General features: G+C 36.8%; 1 protein-coding gene across 1 annotated transcript; it reads right to left on the bottom strand.

Moving 5' to 3' along the window:
* Positions 1–1283: 1283 nt before the first annotated feature.
* LOC143257737 (uncharacterized) lies at positions 1284–9537 on the bottom strand. The gene is made up of 3 exons (XM_076516771.1): positions 9533–9537; positions 5951–6597; positions 1284–1358 (listed from the first exon to the last, which is right to left on the bottom strand). Exons 1-2 carry the CDS (start codon positions 9535–9537, stop codon positions 5991–5993), a joined length of 612 nt encoding a protein of 203 aa, XP_076372886.1. The 3' UTR covers positions 1284–1358; positions 5951–5990.
* Positions 9538–12751: the final 3214 nt, after the last annotated feature.

Consider the following 12751-nt stretch of genomic DNA (forward strand, 5'->3'; position numbering starts at 1 on the left):
ATTCAGTAAAACAAACTGTAACATAAGAAGTTATATGATCACTCTCACACTGACAATCAAATACTTTACAGTGTTCTAGAATTATAATGTTAAAACCCTAGAATAGTTTAGTGGTAGAATATGATTGAAAATTCCAGATACAATCATGCTTCATTGAAAATATTTCAAATTATAGTTTGCTTTAAGAGCCCACCTTGCTAACACTGACCAAAGAACAACTCTGCCTCTAGCAATGTGCAAATACAACTGTGCCAAAATATAGCTCCTCAACAGATACATTATGAATAAAAGATAATACAATACCAGAGCAGACTTATAAATCACTGGTAGAAACAGGGCAAGCTTATGAACCACAGATATAACCAATGTAGATTTATGAGCCAAATACATTACCAATGCAGGTTTATGAACCAACTGTTCCTTAAAACAATCCTGAAAATATGTTATTGTTCCCTCTTTCAAGCCCATTCAACTTTAATAAACATCCATGAATTGGGTACAAGAAACTAATCCAGCACAACCATTATAATAAATTAATCTGTTAATATACTCAAAACCTCAGTATTGAGATTTGTATTTGTGGACCAAAATATTTGCTATATTCTACTAATATACATCCTACTTTCAAAAAGCAAACTAATATAACCAAAATAATATCCAATAAACAAATAATTTTTATGTACCATACTATTGGACCCCACATTATAAAGGTACCATACTATTGGGCTCACATTATAAAGGTACCATACTATTGGGCCCACATTATAAATATAATTTTCAAATGGATTTTAATATTTGTTGGTATCCTAATTTTCTATAGCAGATTTGTTGTTTTTTTCAAAACATTACAAAAACTGTTTAAGTTCTTTTCTAAGCAATAGAAAACTTTAACTATTTCATTGAGTGTAAACAGTAAAGGAACCAGAATATTTCAAACTTTAATTTTAATAAAGCTAAAAAATCTGCTATTAGTAGACTAAATTGTACTAAGAAAAATATATTTTGAATGATCTAAAACGAAAAGCTATCCAAGAATTACAACTACCTTTATATTGTACCATCTCATAACTTCACATCAACACATTAAGATTCTAATGCTGTACCACCACACAAGTTAAGAACATGAAAAAAAACCACAACTGATGTTAGAAGTGTTAGAAATAAAACAAATAAAACCATTTACACAAATCAAGGCAATTTGTTAAACATCAAAACACAGAAATGGGCAATAAGCATTTTTAGTCTCAAATATTAACATATAATTTTACAAAACTACCTATTTTGGAGAAGCTGAACACACAACGGCTTCTTATGTCACTTCTTTTGGAAACAGAGTGAAAATTGTGCAGGTTCCACAACTTGATAAAAATAGAAACAAACATGGATAATTATATTTTGAATTAATTAACATGCTTATTGTGTTTTACACATGTAAAACTGAGGGTTAAAATACAGACGGATAAACTAACAAACAACAGAGCAATATCTGTTCTACTGATTATTTACATAGCAATATCTGTTTTACTGGTTATTTACAGAGCAATATCTGTTTTACTGGTTATTTACAGAGCAATATCCGTTATACTGGTTATTTACTTAGTAATACCTGTTCTACTGGTTATTTACATAGCAATATCTGTTATACTGGTTATTTATACAGCAATAACTGTTTTACTGGTTATTTATACAGCAATAACTGTTTTACTGGTTATGTACATAGCAATATATGTTATACTGGTTATTTACATAGCAATATCTGTTATACTGGTTATTTACATAGCAATATCTGTTATACTGGTTATTTACATAGCAATATCTGTTATACTGGTTATTTACATAGCAATATATGTTATACTGGTTATGTACATAGCAATATATGTTATACTGGTTATTTACATAGCAATATCTGTTCTACTGGTTATTTACATAGCAATATATGTTCTACTGGTTATTTACATAGCAATATCTGTTATACTGGTTATTTATACAGCATTTATCTGTTATACTGGTTATTTACATAGCAATATCTGTTATACTGGTTATTTACATAGCAATATCTGTTCTACTGGTTATTTACATAGCAATATCTGTTCTACTGGTTATTTACATAGCAATATCTGTTCTACTGGTTATTTACATAGCAATATCTGTTCTACTGGTTATTTACATAGCAATATCTGTTCTACTGGTTATTTACATAGCAATATCTGTTCTACTGGTTATTTATACAGCAATATCTGTTATACTGGTTATTTATACAGCAATATCTGTTCTACTGTTATTTACATAGCAATATCTGTTCTACTGGTTATTTATACAGCATTTATCTGTTCTACTGGTTATTTACATAGCAATATATGTTATACTGGTTATTTACATAGCAATAATTGTTATACTGGTTATGTACATAGCAATATCTGTTCTACTGGTTATTTACATAGCAATATCTGTTTTACTGGTTATTTACAGAGCAATATCTGTTTTACTGGTTATTTACATAGCAATATCTGTTATACTGGTTATTTACATAGCAATATATGTTCTACTGGTTATTTACATAGCAATATCTGTTATACTGGTTATTTACATAGCAATATATGTTCTACTGGTTATTTATACAGCAATATCTGTTATACTGGTTATTTACATAGCAATATCTGTTCTACTGGTTATTTACACAGCAATATATCTGTTCTACTGGTTATTTACATAGCAATATCTGTTATACTGGTTATTTACACAGCAATATCTGTTATACTGGTTATTTACATAGCAATATCTGTTCTACTGGTTATGTACATAGCAATATCTGTTCTACTGGTTATTTACATAGCAATATCTGTTCTACTGGTTATTTACATAGCAATATCTGTTCTACTGGTTATTTACATAGCAATATCTGTTCTACTGGTTATTTACATAGCAATATCTGTTCTACTGGTTATTTACATACCAATATCTGTTCTACTGGTTATTTATACAGCAATATCTGTTATACTGGTTATTTATACAGCAATATCTGTTCTACTGTTTATTTACATAGCAATATCTGTTCTACTGGTTATTTATACAGCATTATCTGTTCTACTGGTTATTTACATAGCAATATATGTTATACTGGTTATTTACATAGCAATATCTGTTATACTGGTTATGTACATAGCAATATCTGTTCTACTGGTTATTTACATAGCAATATCTGTTCTACTGGTTATTTACATAGCAATATCTGTTCTACTGGTTATTTACATAGCAATATCTGTTCTACTGGTTATTTACATAGCAATATCTGTTCTACTGGTTATGTACATAGCAATATCTGTTCTACTGGTTATTTACATAGCAATATATGTTCTACTGGTTATTTACATAGCAATATCTGTTATACTGGTTATTTACATAGCAATATCTGTTATACTGGTTATTTATACAGCATTTATCTGTTCTACTGGTTATTTACATAGCAATATCTGTTCTACTGGTTATGTACATAGCAATATATGTTCTACTGGTTATTTACATAGCAATATCTGTCATACTGGTTATTAACATAGCAATATATGTTATACTGGTTATGTACATAGCAATATCTGTTCTACTGGTTATGTACATAGCAATATCTGTTCTACTGGTTATGTACATAGCAATATCTGTTCTACTGGTTATTTACATAGCAATATATATTCTACTGGTTATTTACATAGCAATATCTGTTCTACTGGTTATTTATACAGCAATATCTGTTATACTGGTTATTTATACAGCAATATCTATTCTACTGGTTATATACATAGCAATATCTGTTCTACTGGTTATTTACATAGCAATATCTGTTCTACTGGTTATTTACATAGCAATATCTGTTCTACTGGTTATTTACATAGCAATATCTGTTCTACTGGTTATTCATACAGCAATATCTGTTCTACTGGTTATTCATACAGCAATATCTGTTCTACTGGTTATTTATACAGCAATATCTGTTCTACTGGTTATTTACATAGCAATATCTGTTCTACTGGTTATTTATACAGCATTTATCTGTTCTACTGGTTATTTACATAGTAATATCTGTTCTACTTGGTTATTTACATAGAAATATCTCTTCTACTGGTTATTTACATAGCAATATCTGTTCTACTGGTTATTTATACAGCAATATCTGTTCTACTGGTTATTTATACAGCAATATCTGTTCTACTGGTTATTTATACAGCAATATCTGTTCTACTGGTTATTTACATAGCAATATCTGTTCTACTGGTTATTTACATAGCAATATCTGTTCTACTGGTTATTTATACAGCAATATCTGTTCTACTGGTTATTTATACAGCAATATCTGTTCTACTGGTTATTTATACAGCAATATCTGTTCTACTGGTTATTTATACAGCAATATCTGTTCTACTGGTTATTTACATAGCAATATCTGTTCTACTAATTATTTATACAGCATTTATCTGTTCTACTGGTTATTTACATAGCAATATCTGTTCTACTAATTATTTATACAGCATTTATCTGTTCTACTGGTTATTTACATAGCAATATATGTAATACTGGTTATTTACAGAGCAATATCTGTTATACTGGTTATTTATACAGCAATATCTGTTCTACTGGTTATGTACATAGCATTTATCTGTTCTACTGGTTATTTACATAGCAATATCTGTTATACTGGTTATTTACATAGCAATATATGTTATACTGGTTATGTACATAGCAATATCTGTTCTACTGGTTATGTACATAGCAATATCTGTTCTACTGGTTATTTACATAGCAATATATATTCTACTGGTTATTTACATAGCAATATCTGTGCTACTAGTTATTTATACAGCAATATCTGTTCTACTGGTTATTTATACAGCAATATCTGTTCTACTGGATATTTACATAGCAATATCTGTTCTACTGATTATTTACATAGCAATATCTGTTCTACTGGTTATTTACGTAGCAATATCTGTTCTACTGGTTATTCCTACAGCAATATCTGTTCTACTGCTTATTCCTACAGCAATATCTGTTCTACTGGTTATTTATACAGCAATATCTGTTCTACTGGTTATTTACATAGCAATATCTGTAATACTGGTTATTTACATAGCAATATCTGTGCTACTGGTTATTTATACAGCAATATCTGTTCTACTGGTTATTTATACAGCAATATCTGTTCTACTGGTTATTTACATAGCAATATCTGTTCTACTGGTTATTTACATAGTAATATCTGTTCTACTGGTTATTTACATAGCAATATCTGTTCTACTGGTTATTTACATAATACAAAATATGCTTTCTTCAAACTATAATACTATGGAAATAGGTCTTCAGGACATGGTATTGGTAACTTGATGACATACAAAATGTTTCATTTTTATTTACAAACAAATATTTGGCTTACCTTGTATGATAACACTCACTGACCAATACTGTGTTAAACACACACTAATGACCAAATCATTGTAAAACCTTGTAATATTTGTAATTATTCTAAATTTGGTTTTGAAAAATAAAATAAAACAGTAACATTACCAGATAAGGTTATCCAAAACCCATAAATATGACTATATTATCTATTTAACTTTTATGATAAATCTAGAAATAATTTTGATCATTATATATCCAAGTAGGACTTACAACCTATAGCATAAGTGAATGCAATTCCTTCACAAACAAATGTTGGATTGAAGAGGATACATGAAAAATATTGAAGCATATACATTAATTGTTGTTCTACAACAGCAGATCCACATCTTGAGACTACACTCTGTGTATTTTTATACTATTATTATGAATGATGTCTTTTGTATGAAGTCCGTATTTTTTTCTTTTTAAATTGTAACAACTGAGAAATTTCCCCTTAATAATGCCTATAAAAAGTAAGTTTTTTTAAATTTTAATGTTTTATTTAAACATGAAGAACCCAACTCACCATCATTTTGCATCTCAGATTTCCAAATAGTTAAATCATCTCACAAAAGCTGGATAATTAATTTGTGGCTCTCATAACTTAGTGCATCCAGTTCAACTATAGCCTCATCAAATGCTGCTTTGTGGCTCTCATCACTTAGTGCATCCAGTTCAACTATAAACTCACCAAATGCTGCTTTGTGGCTCTCATCAATTAGTGCATCCAGTTCAAGTATAGCCTCATCAAATACTGCTTTGTGGCTCTCATCACTTCGTGCATCCAGTTCAACTATAGCCTCATCAAATGCTGCTTTGTGGCTCTCATCACTTAGTGCATCCAGTTCAACTATAACCTCACCAAATGCTGCTTTGTGGCTCTCATCACTTAGTGCATCCAGTTCAACTATAGCCTCATCAAATGCTGCTTTGTGGCTCTCATCACTTAGTGCATCCAGTTCAACTATAGCCTCATCAAATGCTGCTTTGTGGCTCTCATCACTTAGTGCATCCAGTTCAACTATAACCTCACCAAATGCTGCTTTGTGGCTCTCATCACTTAGTGCATCCAGTTCAACTATAGCCTCATCAAATGCTGCTTTGTGGCTCTCATCACTTAGTGCATCCAGTTCAACTATAGCCTCATCAAATGCTGCTTTGTGGCTCTCATCACTTAGTGCATCCAGTTCAACTATAGCCTCACCAAATGCTGCTTTGTGGCTCTCATCACTTAGTGCATCCAGTTCAACTATAGCCTCATCAAATGCTGCTTTGTGGCTCTCATCACTTAGTGCATCCAGTTCAACTATAGCCTCATCAAATGCTGCTTTGTGGCTCTCATCACTTAGTGCATCCAGTTCAACTATAGCCTCATCAAATGCTGCTTTGTGGCTCTCATCACTTAGTGCATCCAGTTCAACTATAGCCTCACCAAATGCTGCTTTGTGGCTCTCATCACTTAGTGCATCCAGTTCAACTATAGCCTCACCAAATGCTGCTTTGTGGCTCTCATCACTTAGTGCATCCAGTTCAACTATAGCCTCATCAAATGCTGCTTTGTGGCTCTCATCACTTAGTGCATCCAGTTCAACTATAGCCTCATCAAATGCTGCTTTGTGGCTCTCATCACTTAGTGCATCCAGTTCAACTATAGCCTCATCAAATGCTGCTTTGTGGCTCTCATCACTTAGTGCATCCAGTTCAACTATAGCCTCATCAAATGCTGCTTTGTGGCTCTCATCACTTAGTGCATCCAGTTCAACTATAGCCTCATCAAATGCTGCTTTGTGGCTCTCATCACTTAGTGCATCCAGTTCAACTATAGCCTCATCAAATGCTGCTTTGTGGCTCTCATCACTTAGTGCATCCAGTTCAACTATAGCCTCATCAAATGCTGCTTTGTGGCTCTCATCACTTAGTGCATCCAGTTCAACTATAGCCTCATCAAATGCTGCTTTGTGGCTCTCATCACTTAGTGCATCCAGTTCAACTATAGCCTCATCAAATGCTGCTTTGTGGCTCTCATCACTTAGTGCATCCAGTTCAACTATAGCCTCATCAAATGCTGCTTTGTGGCTCTCATCACTTAGTGCATCCAGTTCAACTATAGCCTCACCAAATGCTGCTTTGTGGCTCTCATCACTTAGTGCATCCAGTTCAACTATAGCCTCATCAAATGCTGCTTTGTGGCTCTCATCACTTAGTGCATCCAGTTCAACTATAGCCTCATCAAATGCTGCTTTGTGGCTCTCATCACTTAGTGCATCCAGTTCAACTATAGCCTCATCAAATGCTGCTTTGTGGCTCTCATCACTTAGTGCATCCAGTTCAACTATAGCCTCATCAAATGCTGCTTTGTGGCTCTCACCACTTCGTGCATCCAGTTCAACTACAACCTCACCAAATGCTGCTTTGTGGCTCTCATCACTTAGTGCATCCAGTTCAACTATAGCCTCACCAAATGCTGCTTTGTGGCTCTCATCACTTAGTGCATCCAGTTCAACTATAGCTTCATCAAATGCTGCTTTGTGGCTCTCATCACTTAGTGCATCCAGTTCAACTATAGCCTCATCAAATGCTGCTTTGTGGCTCTCATCACTTAGTGCATCCAGTTCAACTATAGCTTCATCAAATGCTGCTTTGTGGCTCTCATCACTTAGTGCATCCAGTTCAACTATACCTCATCAAATGCTGCTTTGTGGCTCTCATCACTTAGTGCATCCAGTTCAACTATAGCCTCACCAAATGCTGCTTTGTGGCTCTCATCACTTAGTGCATCCAGTTCAACTATAGCCTCATCAAATGCTGCTTTGTGGCTCTCATCACTTAGTGCATCCAGTTCAACTATAACCTCACCAAATGCTGCTTTGTGGCTCTCATCACTTAGTGCATCCAGTTCAACTATAGCCTCATCAAATGCTGCTTTGTGGCTCTCATCACTTAGTGCATCCAGTTCAACTATAGCCTCATCAAATGCTGCTTTGTGGCTCTCATCACTTAGTGCATCCAGTTCAACTATAGCTTCATCAAATGCTGCTTTGTGGCTCTCATCACTTAGTGCATCCAGTTCAACTATAGCTTCATCAAATGCTGCTTTGTGGCTCTCATCACTTAGTGCATCCAGTTCAACTATAGCCTCATCAAATGCTGCTTTGTGGCTCTCATCACTTAGTGCATCCAGTTCAACTATAGCCTCATCAAATGCTGCTTTGTGGCTCTCATCACTTAGTGCATCCAGTTCAACTATACCCTCATCAAATGCTGCTTTGTGGCTCTCATCACTTAGTGCATCCAGTTCAACTATAGCCTCACCAAATGCTGCTTTGTGGCTCTCATCACTTAGTGCATCCAGTTCAACTATAGCCTCATCAAATGCTGCTTTGTGGCTCTCATCACTTAGTGCATCCAGTTCAACTATAGCCTCACCAAATGCTGCTTTGTGGCTCTCATCACTTAGTGCATCCAGTTCAACTATAGCCTCATCAAATGCTGCTTTGTGGCTCTCATCACTTAGTGCATCCAGTTCAACTATAAACCTCACCAAATGCTGCTTTGTGGCTCTCATCACTTAGTGCATCCAGTTCAACTATAGCCTCATCAAATGCTGCTTTGTGGCTCTCATCACTTAGTGCATCCAGTTCAACTATAACCTCACCAAATGCTGCTTTGTGGCTCTCATCACTTAGTGCATCCAGTTCAACTATAGCCTCATCAAATGCTGCTTTGTGGCTCTCATCACTTAGTGCATCCAGTTCAACTATAGCCTCATCAAATGCTGCTTTGTGGCTCTCATCACTTAGTGCATCCAGTTCAACTATAGCCTCATCAAATGCTGCTTTGTGGGTCTCTCATCACTTAGTGCATCCAGTTCAACTGTAGCCTCATCAAATGCTGCTTTGTGGCTTTCACCACTTCGTGCATCCAGTTCAACTACAACCTCACCAAATGCTGCTTTGTGGCTCTCATCACTTAGTGCATCCAGTTCAACTATAGCCTCACCAAATGCTGCTTTGTGGCTCTCATCAATTAGTGCATCCAGTTCAACTATAGCCTCATCAAATGCTGCTTTGTGGCTCTCATCACTTAGTGCATACAGTTCAACTATAACCTCATCAAATGCTGCTTTGTGGCTCTCATCACTTAGTGCATCCAGTTCAACTATAGCCTCATCAAATGCTGCTTTGTGGCTCTCATCACTTAGTGCATCCAGTTCAACTATACCTCATCAAATGCTGCTTTGTGGCTCTCATCACTTAGTGCATCCAGTTCAACTATAGCCTAATCAAATGCTGCTTTGTGGCTCTCATCATTTAGTGCATCCAGTTCAACTATAGCCTCATCAAATGCTGCTTTGTGGCTCTCATCACTTAGTGCATCCAGTTCAACTATAGCCTCACCAAATGCTGCTTTGTGGCTCTCATCACTTAGTGCATCCAGTTCAACTATAGCCTCATCAAATGCTGCTTTGTGGCTCTCATCACTTAGTGCATCCAGTTCAACTATAGCCTCATCAAATGCTGCTTTGTGGCTCTCATCACTTAGTGCATCCAGTTCAACTACAGCCTCACCAAATGCTGCTTTGTGGCTCTCATCACTTAGTGCATCCAGTTCAACTATAGCCTCATCAAATGCTGCTTTGTGGCTCTCATCACTTAGTGCATCCAGTTCAACTATAGCCTCATCAAATGCTGCTTTGTGGCTCTCATCACTTAGTGCATCCAGTTCAACTATAGCCTCATCAAATGCTGCTTTGTGGCTCTCATCACTTAGTGCATCCAGTTCAACTATAGCCTCATCAAATGCTGCTTTGTGGCTCTCATCACTTAGTGCATCCAGTTCAACTATACCTCATCAAATGCTGCTTTGTGGCTCTCATCACTTAGTGCATCCAGTTCAACTATAGCCTCATCAAATGCTGCTTTGTGGCTCTCATCACTTAGTGCATCCAGTTCAACTATAGCCTCATCAAATGCTGCTTTGTGGCTCTCATCACTTAGTGCATCCAGTTCAACTATAGCCTCATCAAATGCTGCTTTGTGGCTCTCATCACTTAGTGCATCCAGTTCAACTATACCCTCATCAAATGCTGCTTTGTGGCTCTCATCACTTAGTGCATCCAGTTCAACTATAGCCTCATCAAATGCTGCTTTGTGGCTCTCATCACTTAGTGCATCCAGTTCAACTATAGCCTCATCAAATGCTGCTTTGTGGCTCCTCATCACTTAGTGCATCCAGTTCAACTATAGCCTTCATCAAATGCTGCTTTGTGGCTCTCATCACTTAGTGCATCCAGTTCAACTATAGCCTCATCAAATGCTGCTTTGTGGCTCTCATCACTTAGTGCATCCAGTTCAACTATAGCCTCATCAAATGCTGCTTTGTGGCTCTCATCATCTTCTAGTGCATCCAGTTCAACTATACCTTCATCAAATGCTGCTTTGTGGCTCTCATCACTTAGTGCATCCAGTTCAACTATAGCCTCACCAAATGCTGCTTTGTGGCTCTCATCACTTAGTGCATCCAGTTCAACTATAGCCTCATCAAATGCTGCTTTGTGGCTCATCACTTAGTGCATCCAGTTCAACTATAGCCTCACCAAATGCTGCTTGTGGCTCTCATCACTTAGTGCATCCAGTTCAACTATAGCCTCATCAATGCTGCTTTGTGGCTCTCATCACTTAGTGCATCCAGTTCAACTATAGCCTCACCAAATGCTGCTTTGTGGCTCTCATCCACTTAGTGCATCCAGTTCAACTACAGCCTCACCAAATGCTGCTTTGTGGCTCTCATCACTTAGTGCATCCAGTTCAACTATAGCCCACATCAAATGCTGCTTTGTGGCTCTCATCACTTAGTGCATCCAGTTCAACTATAGCCTCATCAAATGCTGCTTTGTGGCTCTCATCACTTAGTGCATCCAGTTCAACTATAGCCTCACCAAATGCTGCTTTGTGGCTCTCATCACTTAGTGCATCCAGTTCAACTATAACCTCATCAAATGCTGCTTTGTGGCTCTCATCACTTAGTGCATCCAGTTCAACTATAGCCTCATCAAATGCTGCTTTGTGGCTCTCATCACTTAGTGCATCCAGTTCAACTATAGCCTCACCAAATGCTGCTTTGTGGCTCTCATCACTTACTGCATCCAGTTCAACTATAGCCTCATCAAATGTGTTTTTGTGGCTCTCATCACTTAGTGCATCCAGTTCAACTATAGCCTCATCAAATGCTGCTTTGTGGCTCTCATCACTTAGTGCATCCAGTTCAACTATAGCCTCATCAAATGCTGCTTTGTGGCTCTCATCACTTAGTGCATCCAGTTCAACTATAGCCTCACCAAATGCTGCTTTGTGGCTCTCATCACTTAGTGCATCCAGTTCAACTATAACCTCATCAAATGCTGCTTTGTGGCTCTCATCACTTAGTGCATCCAGTTCAACTATAGCCTCATCAAATGCTGCTTTGTGGCTCTCATCACTTAGTGCATCCAGTTCAACTATAGCCTCATCAAAATGCTGCTCTTGTGGTTCCTCATCACTTAGTGCATCCAGTTCAACTATAGCCTCATCAAATGCTGCTTTGTGGCTCTCATCACTTAGTGCATCCAGTTCAACTATAGCCTCATCAAATGCTGCTTTGTGGCTCTCATCACTTAGTGCATCCAGTTCAACTATAGCCTCATCAAATGCTGCTTTGTGGCTCTCATCACTTAGTGCATCCAGTTCAACTATAGCCTCATCAAATGCTGCTTTGTGGCTCTCATCACTTAGTGCATCCAGTTCAACTATACCTTCATCAAATGCTGCTTTGTGGCTCTCATCATTAGTGCATCCAGTTCAACTATAGCCTCATCAAATGCTGCTTTGTGGTTCTCATCACTAGTGCATCCAGTTCAACTATAGCCTCATCAAATGCTGCTTTGTGGCTCTCATCACTTAGTGCATCCAGTTCAACTATAGCCTCATCAAATGCTGCTTTGTGGCTCTCATCACTTAGTGCATCCAGTTCAACTATAGCCTTCATCAAATGCTGCTTTGTGGCTCCTCATCACTTAGTGCATCCAGTTCAACTATAGCCTCACCAAATGCTGCTTTGTGGCTCTCATCACTTAGTAGCATCCAGTTCAACTATAGCCTCATCAAATGCTGCTTTGTGGTTCTCATCACTTAGTGCATCCAGTTCAACTATACCCTCATCAAATGCTGCTTTGTGGCTCTCATCACTTAGTGCATCCAGTTCAACTATAGCCTCACCAAATGCTGCTTTGTGGTTTCATCACTTAGTGCATCCAGTTCAACTATAGCCTCACTCAAATGCTGCTTTGTGG

The sequence above is a fragment of the Tachypleus tridentatus genome, chromosome 7 (genome assembly GCF_004210375.1).
Source record: "Tachypleus tridentatus isolate NWPU-2018 chromosome 7, ASM421037v1, whole genome shotgun sequence".
Lineage (NCBI taxonomy): Eukaryota > Metazoa > Arthropoda > Merostomata > Xiphosura > Limulidae > Tachypleus > Tachypleus tridentatus.